An 18,617-nucleotide genomic window follows, 5' to 3' on the forward strand; every position below is an offset into this window, starting at 1 on the left:
CTCTCTGTAGGACTGAAACTTCTCTGTGCAGACGGCTGCTGGGTAAAGCACCACCCACAGCACCACCAATACAGTAGATATCAGAAAGATAACTGAAAACACCACTTTAGATAGTTTCTTCTAGATATTCTTCACAATAAGAGATACAGGCGGTTATTAAGCCCCAGCACACCAAAGAAACAAAAATTAAAAGCCTAACAAAATCATTGGAAAACAACAAATGAATCAAAATTTCAAACTTAAGTTTTGTTATTAACATAAAAAGCTTTAACAGGGAGCTATTATTATTATAATATAATTGGTAAGTAAAATGAGGTAACAGGCAAGAAAAATAAAACTGGTTTTAATGTATTTTGGGTGAAAAGTTGACCAATTATACCAATAAACCTCATATTAGGAAAAAATTCCTACAATTTATTAGAGTTGCACAGTTTACTATGTAGGGCATTAATCTAACACAAACTTAAGCACTGGACAAAGGATATTTTCAAATTTAATGAGGCAGATGTCACACATGTAAGTCCTCTATATTAGAAATGAATGATGCTGATTTATTGAGCAAGTAATTAAAGCAAAGAGGAAAGAAAAAATATTTCAGAAGTAATTAATAAGGGCATCTCTGGGCACATATTAGAAAAATGTTCATCCCCAAGTAGGGGGTGACAGGTAACAGTGACAGAAGATAAAGGGTCAGGAATGTCTATAAAATTATCAGTGCACGGCAAAGGCACACTGACATGATCACATCCACTGCTGCACACAGGGCCTGCAGCAGCACAGGACAGGGCCTGCAGCAGCACAGGACAGGGCCTGCAGCAGCACAGCACAGCACAGGGCCTGCAGCACAGCACAGCACAGCACAGGGCCTGCAGCAGCACAGCACAGCACAGCACAGCACAGCACAGCACAGCACAGCACAGGGCCTGCAGCACAGCACAGCACAGCACAGCACAGGGCCTGCAGCACAGCACAGAGTCTGCAGCACAGCACAGCACAGGGCCTGCAGCACAGCACAGGACTGCACTTTGCTCATTTAGCTGTCACTTTCATAGAAACACTTCCCAAACCAAAAAGTTTCTTCATAGACATTTACTCTACAGATACTTTGATTTAAAATTTTTCATTGACAGCTATCCATATTTTGATGAAATAGACCACTACAAACAGCTGTCAATGAAAATTTTGTTGTTATTGTTGTTGTTGTTGGTTTTTCAGACAAGGTCTCATCATGTAGCCTGGGTGGCATGGAACTCACTTTTTCAACTAGGCTGGCCTCAAACTCACAGAGCGATCTACCTGTCTCTATCTACCTCTGAGTGCTAGACTTAGTGTATAATTTATCACACACAGCAAAGATTATCTCGAAATGCAACTTGCATGGGATTTAAAACAAAACTATCTGTGATCCCAATTAGCCCATCTACCCTTGTCGTGCCACTTGAAGGCGAAAGGCCAGTGCTCCATTTTCACTGGAACTTTTCTACCAAGTATTTGCATGCTTAGCCAAGTAAAGTCACTTAGACAAAGTCAATCACTCATTCAACTCTTTATACACTCTACTACATGATAAAAAATATATACGCACTACAAAAGTGGTAACTTTTTTCATTTTGCCACTAATGAACTTATAGAAGCATACTAAAAAATATTTTGTTGATGTTTTCACACAAAGATATCAAAAATTAAAGTGGGAATATAATTGTAAATAGGAACTTATTAAAATGAAAATACAATATGACTTAGAGGAAAGTATATCACTTAAACCATATTTAAATTAAACAAAAGATTATAGTCTAACTGCTAGTAAGGTTTTATTTAAAAATATCTAAAATGTGACACGTAAATTAAAAACTTTACTATTTGATGATGACATACTTTAAACTCAAGTAAAATTAAGGGTGGAAAAGAGCTTTAAATATGAACCTGTGAATTAATCACTCTTAAGATTATCTGCCAAAGATGGAAGTCATTTGTCAAAAAGAAAATAGACAAGTCTTGGAAATGAAAATGTAATTTGCATTCACAAGAGGAAAATTTAGTTCTATTAGTTAAATATGGTACCAAAATTTTAGATTATTTAAGTACTGGTATAGCACAACGAGGGAAATTATAAATATTTATGACTAAAATATCAGTGGAAAACCTTTTTGTATGGATTAAAATAATTCATTAAAATTACTCCTAAATAAGAAGCAAAAACAATGTCAATAGAACTACAAATGAGACACAGACAGAGGGAAAAACTTAAAACTCCAGTTTGAAACTTAATAATAAATATATAAACTATTAAAAAAAAGTCAGGAATATAAATTACTTTCAAACACCTACTTATAGCCATTTTAATGAGAATTGAAAGATACAATGTGTCAAAGACATATCTTAAAAAACTAGCGGGGTAAGACAAGTGAATCAAATTTTGTTTTGATCTTAAAAATTACAAGAGACTCTGAAAACGTAGTGTTAGTTCACTTTCTTCCCAGTTGAAAACTTTCTATGCATTGCTTCTATCTTTGGTGTCACTGCTACCAAAAAACCAGAATACCGCTAATCACCACATTCAACTAGGGAAAAGTAAAATCAATATTACTTCTTGAAAAATAATATATAAAGACTAATTTTTGTCTCATGGTCCACAATACCTGGAACATCATGCCAAAATACAAAAGTTTAAAGGGAACATTAATCTCCTCTAACTGCACCAAAAATGTGGCTACTGTATGCTGGTGTGAAGACAGCCAGTAGTGGGCAGCAGCTACAGAAAGACATAACATACATAGGTTTTGCTCACAATTAGTAAAGAAAGGTTCAATTTAATGTGACACTACAACAGGACAACAATGCCTTCGGGTCAATGTGCTACAACTTGATTCTCTTGCAGCTTAAAGAGATAGTGTACTTAAATTTACACAAAACATTAGCAAACATGGTAGTTGTTCATGATTAAAATAAAACAGCAATGTAAATTAATTTAACACAGTGTTAAATATATTCACATGATCACCATTGTAATTCAAATGGTCACTAATGAAGTTACATGTCAATATATGTACATAACATTTGCCACAGCAGTTTTTGAACTTTTGAGTGTTGCAGACCAGGTAATTTTACAAGACAATAATCTTGTAACGATTCTTCATATTATGAAAGGAAATAAATGTTGTAAGTAGTTTCATTCCTCTGGGGGAGGGACGGACCTCTAAAAAGTCAGTGCAAATTGAAGATAGTTCTAACTTCTTGAGTACTTGAACTTGTTGACCAAGACAGATTCCTATGAGTGGAGGAAAAACAAATCTTAGGATGTTAATGAATCTCCTAACATTGTCAATGGCATTCAGCAGAAAACATGCCACCAAGAGGAACATCAAGTCCTATAGCAGAGCCTTCTGAGAATATGCTTGCTGTGGCTGAGGTGGCTGTTGGCTTCCTCCTCCTTGAGGCAGGGCTGATGATGTTAAAGTATAGTTTGGCACCTGGGATATATTAGGTCCTGCGTTCTGGTATATGGTGACATCAGCAGGCACAGGTACAGCAGCAGGAATAGGTACAGGTACAGCAGCAGCAGCAGCAGCAGCAGCAGGACTGTATATTGAAGCCTGACTGGGATACGAGTTTCCTTGAACAGAACTAACCATTGCACTGTGGAGGGAGGAAAACAATTAGCTAAACTAAATAATGAATTATATACCCATTCAGATATAAACATGAAAACTATTAAACATCCACTTACATACATTTGATAATTTATTAAAGTATCACACACTGTTATGTAAGCACTGGGATACTATGAAGGAAGAAAAGTTTCTACTATTAAAGAGCTTGTATTTTGGTAGGAGAAAGAAAAGACAATAAATTTATAGTATGTCAATGGTTAGTCACAGTGAAGAAACCAGACCATGGTAAATAGTACCAGTGGTACCTGGGACAAATGATTCTTATTTATGTAGGGTGCAAGGGGGAGGCCTTTCAGACTAAGGCGTCATTTAAGGAAAGATCTTAGGAAAGCACAGGAACCATCAGCAGCAGTCTAGAAAAGAACACATTAGGCTAAGGAAAAGAAGCCTTGGAGGTTCTAGAATGCGATATGTTCAAGACACAGAAAGGAGGCCAATGCAACTGTAGCAGATGAGCAAACAGCACAGAGATTAAGTGGCAGGGGAGAGAAGGGGCTGCAGAAGATTCAGTGAGTACCTTACAAGTCACAGAGCTACGCTTGTGAGTGACGGGAAACACACACTTGTTTTCTGAGGAGAAAGGTAATGAGATACGACTTGTATTTTGACAGGCTCATGGGAGTGGGAACAGATGTGAGAATGGCAGGTGTCCAGAGTCACAGTGGAGACAGAAGAGAAGAGTCACACCCTATTCTGAAGAAAGTGCCATTGAAATCTGATAAGGTCCAAGTAGTCTAGAATGTCTGGTTTTATAATTGATAAAAAAAAATAATTGCAATGGCAACTTACTAAAAGGAGAAAACTACACCTTGGACTATAGCTGCCTGGAACAAGAGAAGCATGGGCAAGAAGAAAGAATGGTTTGGACACCAAGAAAGATGTCTAGAAGACACAAGAAAACAGTCTGTAGTCCCAGGGGAGAGCAGGAGTCAAAACAGACACCAAGAATCCTCATTCAGAGGACCTGTAGGAAATGGCTGAGCAGAACAGAGCCGTCCATATAATGGGCGGGCCCAAGACTTCTTGATATAAAGGTGCATTTGGCAAGGGCAAATGAGGAGCAGGAAGCAAAAAGGGAAACCAAGTGACAATGGACTGAAACACATTAAAAATAGGGAAGGGAATGTGTAAAGCAGGGTAGGAGACTTGCGAAATGACCACAGAATCTGGCAACATGGACATCAGCAGCATCTTGACAGAACAGTTTTAATGTATTAGTGAGATGACCATCTCCCTATTTCCCTAAAAGTAAAACAGCCTAAAGGCACCCCCCCCAACAGCAATTACCAGCACATCTACCTGTGACCATACCTGATGAGCATCTACATCCTTATGTGCCTGACCTTACATGCAGTGGAACATTAATGCTGCCACTGAAGGAACGTATGTGTATGTGCACTCTACAGGTGCTTTCTGTAGGGCATGCTCTTTAAATGTTTGTGCTTCTTGTTCTCTAGTTAGTTCTTAGCTTGGATTCATTTTCTCTAGAACATTTTTGCCTTCCTTCATCGCTATCTGTTGCTCCTTGGTGCCATTAGATCCTGCTTGCACATCTGTCATTGTTTTGTGGATGACAGGATCAGAGAGAGATTACACTGGAGAAAATGATGAGGACTAGAGAATGAATGGACCAGAGTCTTCATGGATGAGCAACTCATTTTTATGTAGTAATGGACAGATTGATTCATAATGAACAAAAAGCTGTGCAGCCATGGTGATTAGGTAAGAAATTATTAGTATCCAAGGATAACATCAAGATATTAATCGAAAAGATTTATTTTGGAGATTAGTAAATAGTTATATATTAATTGTCAAGATAAACAGACAACACAGAGGAGAAATAAGAAAACAGCTTGTATAAACTGCAGGGTTTAGCCTTGGCTATCAGGTAAACAGTGGAACTGTGAACTGAGAAGAGTATAATATAAAGGGAGACAGCAAGTGTTTACAGGACATTTAGTACATTCCCAGAGCATAGTAATGATGCACACACACCCACTATCATTCCAAACATGCTACACTGTGAGAAAGAATTTCAGTATGCAGGCAATGTAGCAATCTCTGGAGCCAGAATGCCTGGTTTTGGATCTTAGCTATGTGGAACCTTAGTCCACATCTCAGTTTCCCATTAACAAAATGGAGGTGCCAATGTATCTCTCTCATAGGTTATTTTAAGGAGTAAGTCAGTCAATAGTGTTAAATATAAAGATGGAACTGGATCTTCACCATAGCCTCTGAGTTCTAGGCTTCATTACCTTAACGTCACTTTAGCACCCTAAACATGACAACCTAACTGTTTTAAAGCTCACGACTCTGTGCTACAACAGTGAGGTGCATATAGGAGCATTTGCAAACACTACTGCTTTCTATAAAGTGTGCCTGTGCTACCTAGAAACACTGTGCTAGTGAACTCTTAAAATCTAGCTTTTCTTGCTGTAAGGAAAAGAATTAGGCTGTGGCTTCTTACAAAACCCACTGCACACTACAGACGGGGAAGTCTGAACAACAATGCCAGCCTCCAGTTTTTCTTATCTCTGTTGTGATTACAGACAACGGGAGCCAATTAAAGAATTTTAACATGAACCCCAATAACCAATAATCAAATTACTTTGGGTAAGAAGCCTGGGTTTGCTGACTAGGAAGAGCAGAGTTTGCAGAAGGTGGAACTGCTCCCTGGCTGATGGAAGAGAGTTGCTCTGGGGGCAGACTGTAGCTCTGGAGATGGCTCATCTGTGCACTCCCTGTAACCAGGTAGGTACCACTTTGAGCAGGTCCTGGATATACCTACAAAAGGTGATAAGGAAAGATTCCATTACACAATTTTAATGCCTATTCCAAACTTATTCAGCAGAGGCATTCAAATACAAAAATAGCAAACATTAGAACTTCTTTTTTTTCTTTTTTTTTTGGTTTTTCGAGACAGGGTTTCTCTATGGCTTTGGAGCCTGTCCTTGAACTAGCTCTGTAGACCAGGCTGGTCTCGAACTCAGAGATCCGAGATCCGCCTGCCTCTGCCTCCCAAGTGCTGGGATTAAAGGCGTGCGCCACCATCGCCCGGCTTAGAACTTCTTTTAAATGTTATTGTACCAGTTGGAATTCTATGAAAAACAGTTTTTGGTAGACTGATGATTTTTAATCTTATTAAAAGTGTATGTGTGTTTTCAGGAATGTGTGTATGTATGAGTAGGTGGGAGCATGAGGAGGCCAAAGGCTGATGTCAGATGCCTTCCTGAACATTTTCTACCTTCTAACAGCCAGGGTCTCTCACTGGAACACAAAGATCACCTAATTGGGTACTACAGCTAGACAGCTTGCTCTGGAGATCCCTTCTATATGTCCACATGCTGGAATTACAGGCGGGTTACTATGCCCAGTTGGCATTTACAAGAGAGTTGGGAATCATCCAGTCTGGCAAACACTTTACCCACTGAACCTACTTCCTATTACAAATTTTTATTTTTAAGTATTACATGAACAGATTTTAATTTCACATAGAAGCAGTAAAGAAATACATCTTATACTAAAAAAACCTCTATATTAAATTAATGATATAGTTTCCATGTTGGTCTTTCAAAAGGTCTTTTTAATTTCTATTCTGTTTTTTTTTTTTTTTTGGTCTGTTTTTTGGAAGGTGGGAGTTGGGGGGAGTATGGAGGTGGGAGGATCTAGGGAAGAAAAAAACATGATCAGAACTGCATGAAAAAGTTTTAGTATATGAGAATCACAACACTTGGAAGTATACTTGAATCCATTGTTTTAATATATGAGAATCACAACACTTTGGAAGTATACTTGAATCCATTGTTTTAGAGCCCCAGACTGTATTTACAACTCACATTTTAGAAACTAATTTAATGAATAGAGAACATATTAACTTCTGAAGATATGGGTTAAGAAATGCTCTTCTAAGGTCCAGAGAGTCTGGTGTAGTATTCAAATCTATAGGTTTAGAATGAAGCTACAAAGCAAAAATAAATGTCTGTGAGACAAATGGAGGGGCTGTGTCTAGACAAAAACAGGCAGCAGGCTAGGTTTGTTTGCCAATTCTTATATCTAAAAGCTGTTCTTTTTGTTGTTGTTGTATTTAAATGTAAAGAGACAGAAGTTCCATTTTTTTTTCTTGAAGAAGGTTGGTTGCAATCCTGACTGGCTTGGTACAGCCTAACTATGTGGTACAGGCTGGCCTTAGACATGCAGCAACCTCCTGCCTCTGCCTCATCCTGTATATTGGGATTATAGTTATGCACTATCATATGCTCAGCCAACCTTTTTAACAATTAGCTTACCAGTATGAGCCACCAAGGCTGACTGAAATCTTAAACAGTCCGTCTTCAAGCATTCTTTTAGTTACTGTTAAAGTCTATTTATATATTTGAAAAGACATTCTACTGTATACATTGTATAAAAATTCTCATGTGCTAAGAAATTAACACAATCACCATGAAACCAATCACCCTCTATTTCACTAAATGATTTATGACAGATGCATATCAGAATCCCAAAGGTCTCCATTATAAGCACAGCTAAACAAGTTCTCACGGCTACATTTTATTATTCTTTGAAAATTCAATGTGAAACCAGTGACAGACACTATTGAACAGGTGCCATTCAAGCTCCTGATTCTCCACTTGAGGGTGGAGAATTCATCCTCCTGAAGATTGTAGTTTCTTGTTTCATGGGAAATGGGTCATAAAAGAAAATCTGAGCTAAGTTTTGGCTGCTCTAAGTGGACAAAACAGACTAATTATACCTAAAACTTGCTCAACTGATGGCCCAGGGGGCTCTTAAACAGTCTTGGGTGGAAAGAGGAAAAGGCGTTCCATGTTGAACACATGTAGGATAATGGAAGGAGGAGCAGCTTCCCCATGAAAGCCGCTCTGAGTGTACACATAAATATTCTGTTTTGTAGGTGTTCAACAGTTTCTCATTTTTCTCACACATTTAGGTCCTCCTCTTACAGGTAAGTAAACATTCACTTTTTGTTTAAAACAATTTTTTTAGTCATTGGATATGATACATTTTACTTTGGGGGCTTTTTATCACAGTCTACTAAAACATGATTGACATACAAAGAGCTGCATATATTTAGTGAATCCAACTTCATGAGCTAGAGATAAATATATAACACCCTTAAAACATAATTATAATCTATGTCATAAACATATCCATAACTCAAGGTTGACTCTCACCCTCTTCAATAAGAACACTTAACCAGGGCTGGAGAGATGGCTCAACGGTTAAAAGTATTGGCTGTTCTTTTAGAGAATCCAGGTTCAATTCCCAGCACCCACATGACAGCTCACAACGGTCTGTAATCCAACTCTAAGTGATTCAACACCTTCATACAAAATGTAAATGCAGGCAAAACACTAATGCACACAAAATAAAAATAAATCTTAACCAAAAATAACACTTAACCTAAGTAGTTCAGTGTAAAAAACTGTAGACACTCAGAAGAATATTAGATTTTTCTAAAAAAAAAATATAGAAAATCTGAAGGTTTATTTTTAATAATTTATTTATTTAGTTTTATTTTATGTGCATTTGTGCTTTATCTGGATGTTGAATCTCCTGGAGTTGGTGTTACAGACGGTTGTGAGCTGCCATATGGGTGCTGGAAATTGAACTGTCTTTTGGAAGAGCAACCAGTGGTCTTTAACCACTAAGCCTGAAACTTTATAATATGAACCTAAACTTTAAAGGCTTTGATACTACAGGTCTAGGATAGGATCAAAATACCTTTACTAAAAGAAAAAGCGTTGGGGGGAAACTACTTAGTGGGTAATTTTGCTACTTATACCTGTACAAGGAAAAAATTAAAAATGCACATATATAGAGACTAGTATATTCAGTATTATATATTTGCAAATTTAAAAATTCTATTAACTTTTTTATTGTAAACATTATGCTGAAGAAATTACACATTTGAGGCTGGAGAGATGGCTCAGTGGCTCAGCGGTTAAAAGCACATCCTGCTTCTAGGGAACCCAAGTTCAGTTCCCAGCACCCAAATTAGACAACTCAAAATCAGCTGTAAATCCAGCTACAGGGTAAACAATACCTTCTTTTGGCAAACAAGGGGCCCAGAACATACATGTGGTGTACACACACACACACACACACACACACACACACACACACACACACACAATCATGCATTTTACACAAACAGACATTCTAAACCATCTCAAGTATATTCAAGAATTTGAATAACACACCTGGGCTTTACAAAACATACCTGGGAACCAGAAACACCAGATGGCTGCATATAATACTGCTGATTCTGTAATTTTGCATACATAGAATACATTGGATCTTCATTCATTAATTTCGTATACAATGAGAGAGCTTCCATCACCTTCACATTTAGTTCTGAGAGTTCTGAATGTTTTCTGAAACATTACACAATAATTTGATTGCTAAATGACACAATGCTCTAGTGACTCTAAATACTAACAGATGGGACAAAAAGACCCTTCTCCCTTGGCTCTCAGGTGACAGAAACATGTTTTTAGGTTAGATCCCATGCTGGACTGTACCTGCAACTATTTAGATTTCTTCATTTATCAACAGATGCAGCCTGTGGGCTCTGGTAATGCCGGTTTAGTAAGCACAATGATATAAAAAAAAGGAAGAAGGAGAAGCCTTGCTTTTCAAGAAAGGGCAAATGAGTCTAAATCCTCACATCAAGGTACGAACAGTGAATAAAGAATGGTGCTTTAAAGTACTGTCTCTCTGTGTGGTGTATATCACAGCTGCATGCACACACAGAAGCCTGAGACACATTGGGTTATCTTCTCTATGGCTCTCTACCTTTAGTTCTGAGTCAGGATCTCTTACTGGACTTGAAGCTCATCGATGCACCTGGGCTGAGCAGGGGTCCTCAGGGATCTGCCTATCTGCACCACACTTCTTCCTTCCTCTCCCCACCCTCACTGCCCTGGCTGGATTTATAGGCATGCACCACCATGTCTTGCTTTTTTACATGGGCTTCAAGAACCAAACTGGGGTCCTTGTGGTTATGTGGCAGGCAGTTTACCATGTGAGCACCTTTATAAAACGGCAGTTTACTGAAATGGCTTCAGAGAGAAAGATACACAACTTAAATACCGTACAAGTTCTTTACCTATCAATATCTTCCAGTTTTTCATCAATGAGAGGTCCCATCTGGTGACACATCGCTAAGATGGCAATTTTTGGAGAAATAAGAAAAGACAAGAAAAGAAAGTAAACTTCTGAAAAATGCTCATTAAAGAAATGAAAAGTTTAATGTGAAGTAATAAAAATACTAATCTCTGGTCAATAGAACCCAAAATTCATTTTCTCAAAGTATAATGGTGACAGTTTAAAAATACTGGATTTCAAGGTTTTTTTTTTCTTCATAAGACTTTAAAGTGCTGAATAAAATAATCTGAATAGCAAGGTTTGTGGTTTCAACCCCTACTCAGGATTTAAACAGCACATGAAAGGTGAGACAGGTACAGGAAGAAGGTGTAATGCTTGTTTCTAAGATGACTCTCAAAAGCCACCCAGGAGCAATATAGTAAGATCTCTGGGTATTCTTTGCTTGCAAGGTAGGCAGAAAATGAGGTTTACCTTCCAGATGAAGTAGCTCTGGTAAGTCTGGCTGGTTATCACTGGGATCTGTACTTTGCAACATCTGTAACAACTGGTCCATTTTATCCTAAAGAAATTAAATAGCTATTGTCAAAAGCAACCAATCTCTATGAAACATTATGTTCTTACTTGATAACTTAATCACAGATAGAAAATTTTTATTTTATTTTTCCAAGACAGGGTTTCTCTGGCTGTCCTGGAACTCACTTTGTAGACCAGGCTGGCCTCAAACTCAGAGATCCACCTGACTCTGCCTCCAGAGTGCTGGGATTAAGGGCATGCACCACCACCACCCACCTTCAGATAGAAATTCTTACAGTTCACAGTTAGGAATGTTAATTTCCTTTTCTGTGTTTAGCATCTTATGTATTCCCTTTAGCACCCGCAAAATCAGACCCTTGTATGCTATTAGTAGGCATTGTTTTTAAAATGTTCAAATGAGAACAGGACCATCCATTTAAACTTACTGGATATAATTTCTCCAATCTCTTATACATATCCTGTTCAAGAATTTCTCTTTGTTTTGGAGCAGCTGTAGCTTAGGCACACAACAGTTGGAGTACCCTCTCAAGACAGTCTGCTGTGACTAACACTCAGTCATTCCGTCTCGCCAGCAGGGAATAGGACAGCTGCTCCACAGGCAGAGCCCAGGCCTTTCACAGCTGTTCCTCTAAGTGGAGCTCTAAGGATTTAATCTGTTCTCTTCCTATCAACTTTCAGCTTCTCATAAAAGAAGAAAAGAAGCTTGTAGCTTATTCTTGTTTGTGTGTGGGAAAAGATGGATAATATCCCAAACCACTTACTTGGCTCTATTTCAGAATCCTTTAGTACTTAGGACTGAAGAAACTAAAAAAAGGCAGTTGCATAAATAGACCCATGCATTATACAAGAGACATTTTTTAAATTTACCAAATTCTATGGAAACTATTACAAACTCTTTTCACTCAAATTTCTATATAGTGATGTTATTACACGTAGGTACACACAGCTAACAATTTAAAGACTACAAGTTCTAAGTAAAATTATTACTCAAGCACAGACTTTCCACTGTTTGAGAGATGGATGGTTAGACTGGAAGTAGAGGAAAGTTCCTGTTAAGTCAAGTGAATTCTGTATTTAAAATGGGTATTCTTTCAAGGTAAAAGACTCATGTTCATCTCCTATTAGAACAACGTGGTTTCTATATGAGCCACAACTGAGTACTCAGACATTTCTTTCTGTAATGCAATCTGGCCAAACAGAATTTTCCTTGACCCAGTTGGACTCCTCAGTACTTAGCACTCGTTCACACTCTTGTTTCTCTCAAAGAGAAAGCAGCAGCACCACCATTTAGACCAGGCTGGAGATGGGGCTCACTAGATTACTTGACAGTCATGTACAAGACTGGCTTCCGGCCCCCCAGGATCATAAAGACAAACAATTGTTTTTAAAACAGTAATTCCAAATTGATCATTTTTCTCTAACTCACTACCTCCTACAAAATTTTATCTAATAATATCTAGACAACTATATAAAACTTCTTTAAAAGTATGTACATAAATTGGCAATACTCTGTGAAATTCATCTATAAGTATTAATGATTTCTATTAGTATATAATGGGCTGAAGTAACAACGTTCAAATTTAAAATAATCAAATGAGCCAGGATTCAAGGTCATTCATATTTAGATTGTTACAGGTGAAAATAACGGGAAGAGTACCATGAGTTCTTGCTATCATTTCTGAGTGCTATAACAGGAATGCTAAGTAGCTTATTAAAAACTATTTTTAGGGGCTGAAGAGAAGACTCAACATTTGAGAACACTAGCTGCTCTTTCAGAGGACCCACATTTGATTCTCAGCACCCATACAGCAGCTTGCAACTATCTATTATTCCAGTTGCAGGGAAACCCAATGCCTCCTTCTGGCCTCTGTGGGCACCAGGCATCTAAGTGGTTGGTGCAAAGACATAAATCTGGGCAAAATACCCACACATGTGAAGTAAAATAAAATTTTAAAAATTTAAAAATTGCATTTAATAATCTATTAGCTAGTAATTCACTGTGTTCTGCTCATCATTTTTGTTGTTGTTGCAAAACTGTGTGAAACCATTTGAATTGTCATTACCACCACCAATATTTGGAAATGCTGCTAGAAATTAATGCACCACAGTAAGGCTCAACATGGGCACAGGTTGAGGCTTTCATCTGTACAGTGGAGAAAGAAACTTTAAAAGAAGAGAAAGAAAATGGAAAATGATGGCAGGGAGTGGTCTCAAGCACAAAATGAAGTTCTAAAGAGTGTTCTACACTGATCTATACCAGGGGCCAGATAGTAAACACGAAGACTATACGATCTCTTCAGTAACTTTAGTACAAAGGCAAAAATACATATGTAGGTATGTATGTAATACAACTACATAAGAATGTCATTATATTTCAAATTTGGCCTGCTGGGGACAGCATCTTGTATGGCTTACTAATTCCATCATTTAATACCATTTACTAAGTTAATTCAATACAATGTTGATATTACTATTCAAAACAAGTAATACTATTAATAACTTTGAATATAAAAATATAACAGCACAGGCTGAAAAGATGGCTCAGCGACAGAGAACAGTTCCTTTTCCAGGGGACCAGAGTTCAATTCCCAGCACTCACATGGCAGCTGACAACTATCTGTAACTCCTGTTCTAAGGAGACAGAAATTGTCTTCTGGTCTTCACAGGCACATGGTGCTCAGATTTACATACAAGCAAAAAACATCCATACACATAAAAATGTTAAATTTAAAAAATATACAGCTGCAAACATGATTCTAGATAAAAATGTAGTAATAGCAAAGATTTCTGTGCAGCTTAGGGAATTATGACATATTAATTGAATTCCGAAGATGTCAAGTTTGGGTTGGAGACACAGCCCAGCAGTAGAGGGCTGGCCTTACAAGCACAAAGTTCTAGGCTCAATTCCAGCACTATAAAACAAACACATACACCAACAAGTTAACCTGACTCCAAACACTACTGTTAGAGTTAAAACTAAGTGTATTTTCAAATACAACCACTGAAAATAATTAGTTTCAGATTAACAATGACATATGGACAGATTTAAAGTAAAATTAATATAAGCTTTTCCCAAAGATTCAAATGTGTTCAATCCAAGGAAGAAGCAAAATTTATTTCACTGATCTGGTTTATGTAGTAGTAATTTAAAGACAGCTTTCCTTCGAAAACCAGCAAGTTTGTTTTATTCTTTCAACAGACAATAAGTGTTCCATAGTCTGTAATGTACAAGCAATTTTAATGACTGTTGAGTATCTGAAAAAGCAGATATTCTCTTTCAAAAATAGACATCATATTCAGTAAAACATGTATTTGGTCTTCTTAAGTAAAATGCTGACCAGAAGTGGTACACTAACCAGAGCAGGTGACCAAGATCAATTATATTTCAGAGCTGTAAAGAATGTATTAAGTTTGATTACTTCCACTTTTTATAAAACAGTCTGAAAACTGAAGAAAATAATTTATAAATTTAGTAGTTGAACCTGACTTCAAACTCAGGAAATCTTGTTTCACAGGCATTTCCTTAAGGTAGGATTTTAATTTTATAGCATTTATTTATTTATACGTTTGTTTATTATAATTTGACTTGAGTTAATTATGCGTATTGTTTAGTAACATTTCCTCAGATGTGGTTTACAACTCTTCAAACTTTGTAGATTTCCTCTTCATTCTATCAAATGGTTGTTTTGAAATACAGAAATTCTAAACATTATTTTGAGTGAGGTAACCCAGACACAGAAAGACAATTATCACATATACTCATTCATTGGTGGTTTTTAAACATAAAGCAAAAAAAAACAAGCCTACAAACCACAATCCCAGAGAACCCAGACCACAATGAGGACAGTAAGAGAGATTTACATAGATCTAACCTACATGGGCAGTAGAAAGTAGAAAAAAACAAGGTCTCCTGAATAAATAGGGATCTTGGGAGAGGGCTGAAGGAGGAGGGGAGAGGCAGGGAGAGGAACAGAGAAAAATGTAGAGCTCAATAAAAAGGAAAAAAAAAAAGACGTCTATCAAACAAAAATAATATTGTAACTGTGGTATGCTTTTAACTTTCTCGTTAAAAATAACAAATGTAAACAAAGCTTGTACCTATATGATGACTCAGAACTATAATCTCAGCAACTGGGAGGCTGAGCCAGGAAGACTGCTTTGAGATCAAGGGTAGCCTGGACTACACAATGAGTTCCGGAGAAACCTGAATTACAGAGTTGTTCTATCTCAAAAAAAGGAGTTTAAATATATGTGTAGCTGCATGTTAAATTTTAAAATGTGTACCCAAAATACTGTGATTAAGTGTTAAAAGATTTGACTCTTTAAAGTAAGGTAATATAATTTAGTTTTCCCACATTTGGGTTTACTTGCTTCCTTGGAAATAATTCAAATAAACTCTGAAAACTCCCTTTACAAATGATCTAATAAAAGAAAATTGCCAATTTTAATGACTTACGACCCTGCAAATGTTAATATGTCACACAGAAAATAACAATAAGACAAAAAATTTCAGTCTTATATTGAAAGAGAAAGACATGAGTTAAATATTTCCTTTTCCATCAAAGTGCCATGAACTTGAAAGGATCTGCAAAGTGGAAACAGGTGTAGTCAACTGTTAGAGTCTTTTTTAAATTGTTTGACACGTTATAATAGTGTGATCCCAAACTGAAACCTGACATTGCATAAGCATTGGAAGATCATAAATCACTTTCGACAGCATGCTGTGGTCTCAGTTCTCCTACAGTGGAAGCATTCTGTAACCGTGATATCATTGCCTAGTAGCACAACNTATCCATTATAAGCTAAGTTTTTAATAAAGTATAAGGTAAAGTTTAGTTTCAATAATATGGTAATAAAAACATAAAATAAAAAAAGCAGGTATTCTCACAAAGCCATCAACAAAAAACTGTAAATCTCCCTTCTGTTCAACAATTTCACAGTACCTATTAACATGAAAAACACATAGATACTTCAGTTTGGAAGTTCCACTCCTGAATAGCTAAGCTAAGAAAAGCAAATTAAATGTTAACAACAAAACAAAAAATCACTATAATACTGTTTGTGATAGCAATTAAAACTGGAAACTGCCTACGTTTCCAATAATCAAATACATCAATATAGATCCAATCTATAAAATACTAGACAGAAATTTGCCCTTAACTTTACATTATTCCCTCTCTATAGCACCGAGATCAATTCAGAGCTTCACACAAGCTACACTAATGTTCAACTATTGAACTGTATCATCAACCCTTAGCAGGATAAATAACAAGATCTTAGGAAGGTAAAAATAGAACTAAAAAAGTTATATCAACATTATACACTTTGTCTCTACTATTAACATTTTCAGAACAAGAAAACAATCCAGCTTCTATACAAAGAGTTCATCACTGTTAACAGGAAAATGACTCACCTCATCGATAAAGGCCGGTTCTGGTTCTGGCTCTATTGTCTCTACCTGAACATCATCACTGAATTGTACCGTCTTCTTCTCTGTTTTGACTTGGAAAAGAAAAAAAAAAAAAAAACATAAAAATTATATTCTCCCTAAAATAAATCTAAAAGTTTAAGCCCTAATAGAGAACATGGACTTTAGAGACTCAATATAAGGTAGAGCTGAACAGAAGATATCCTAGAACACAACAGAACACTACTTGATAAAATTGTCTAAATTTTCTATTTTTTTCTTGCAAAGATCTTTATTTCCTATAAGCAATCTTACTAAAAATAAGTTATGCTTCTGAAATAAAAAATACCTACCTTCAGGATTCAATAAATTTCTACAAAAATAAAGCTTAATACTGGCATAAATAAATTCTGTAATCTAAAACAATTCTTTTTTTTTAAAAGATTTATTTTATTATGTATACAATGTTCTTCCTGCATGTACACCTCTATGCCAGAAGAGGGCACCAGATCTCATTACAGATGGTTATGAGCCATTATGTGGTTGCTGGGAATTGAACTCGGGACCTCTGGAAGAACAGCCAGTGTTCTTAACCTCTGAGCCATCTCTCCAGCCCAACAATTCTTTTAAAATGACTTGACAATTCAAAAGAAAATTTTTCTTTGATAGCAACACCACATTCCTAAAATAATGAACTGGAAAATCATGTATGTCCTGTGGCATAGCACTAGGCTATCTACCCAGAGAGTAAGCGGTCTCAGCAGGAATTTGCACAGGCCAGCACATAAGCCTGATTTTCTACATTCACTGTACTCAAAAGAGAAACATGGTAAGATTCGGCAAACAATTGGCCTTAACAGATTTCTCTTGCTCACCAAAGCAATCTTCAACTTCAAATAACACCAAAAAGTATAGACAGTTCTAGAGAATGATTATCTTTTCTGGATTTTTGGTCCTTGAATCGATTAGGTCAATAAAACATGAAAATATCAGTAATAAAGGGAGATGTCACAGTAGGAGAAACTATGGACAGAAATAATTATTCATTACACGACTCAAAGTGCTTGATGGAGTATTAATTTGCTCTGATGGATTTCCAAATCAATCCTATGGTATACTTACTTATAATAAAGTGGTTTAAAAAGATTAACAATCAATTGGAAAGGCCGGACTTGAATGTCAACTGGTCTTGTCTTTTAACTTCCTACTCGAATCTGGCTTGTGACTCGACTGTGAAAAGTTGTTGTTGTCATGTGTTACAGGCTTTGGTATTGCCTGTTTAATTGGAAATGTAAGGAACATGCTCATTCCATTCAAGTCACCATAAAGCCACATTCTACATATCAAAAAAACAGAACACAAGTGGCTGACTCATTTTCCCATGGGGAAAGAGACATCTGTTATAGACATTCTGCTTGTTATCATGCACTATTATCAAGTAGAGAGCTGGGACAACTCTGCAGTCATTGGCTCTTACCCAAAAGAAAACACATGACAGACTTCACAGAACTGATAATGCATAAGTTTGCAGTCCCTTTTCTCATAGAAACTGATACCAAATATATATGATATACAAAATATGAATATGCTATTTACATATATAATGGCATATTTTCAAAATAACTCTGTCTCCAAAATAAAATGAGAATCTATATGACAGATAAAGTGAATTTGGCTTCTACTTCCTATAAAAGACTGATACTACAGGGATCCTAGCATGTTTTCTAAATCTGAGATCTATTATTACATTACATAGATTCCTATCCTCCTTTTTCTCTTACACTGTCCAAAGTGAAACATGCAAGAATTAGAAAACTCACAGTACAGTTGCATCGTTATATGAAAGATAAAGATGAAACAGCTACATAGCAAGCATGAGT

General features: G+C 36.6%; 1 protein-coding gene across 2 annotated transcripts in view; it reads right to left on the reverse strand.

Moving 5' to 3' along the window:
* Nucleotides 1-316: 316 nt before the first annotated feature.
* Nucleotides 317-18,617, reverse strand: part of Stam (signal transducing adaptor molecule) — a 54,388-nt gene continuing 36,087 nt past the window's right edge. For both annotated transcript variants that reach the window (XM_050144756.1, XM_050144757.1), the window contains 6 exons: nt 16,744-16,832; nt 11,268-11,355; nt 10,798-10,852; nt 9,910-10,063; nt 6,280-6,455; nt 317-3,636 (listed from right to left, as the gene is read on the reverse strand). In XM_050144756.1, the coding sequence (XP_050000713.1) occupies nt 3,369-3,636; nt 6,280-6,455; nt 9,910-10,063; nt 10,798-10,852; nt 11,268-11,355; nt 16,744-16,832 (830 nt within the window). In that variant the 3' untranslated portion in view covers nt 317-3,368. The remainder of the gene's footprint in view (nt 3,637-6,279; nt 6,456-9,909; nt 10,064-10,797; nt 10,853-11,267; nt 11,356-16,743; nt 16,833-18,617) is intronic.

The sequence above is a fragment of the Alexandromys fortis genome, unplaced genomic scaffold (assembly GCF_014885135.2).
Source record: "Alexandromys fortis isolate MF-2015 unplaced genomic scaffold, M_Fortis_MF-2015_v1.1 scaffold_52, whole genome shotgun sequence".
Lineage (NCBI taxonomy): Eukaryota > Metazoa > Chordata > Mammalia > Rodentia > Cricetidae > Alexandromys > Alexandromys fortis.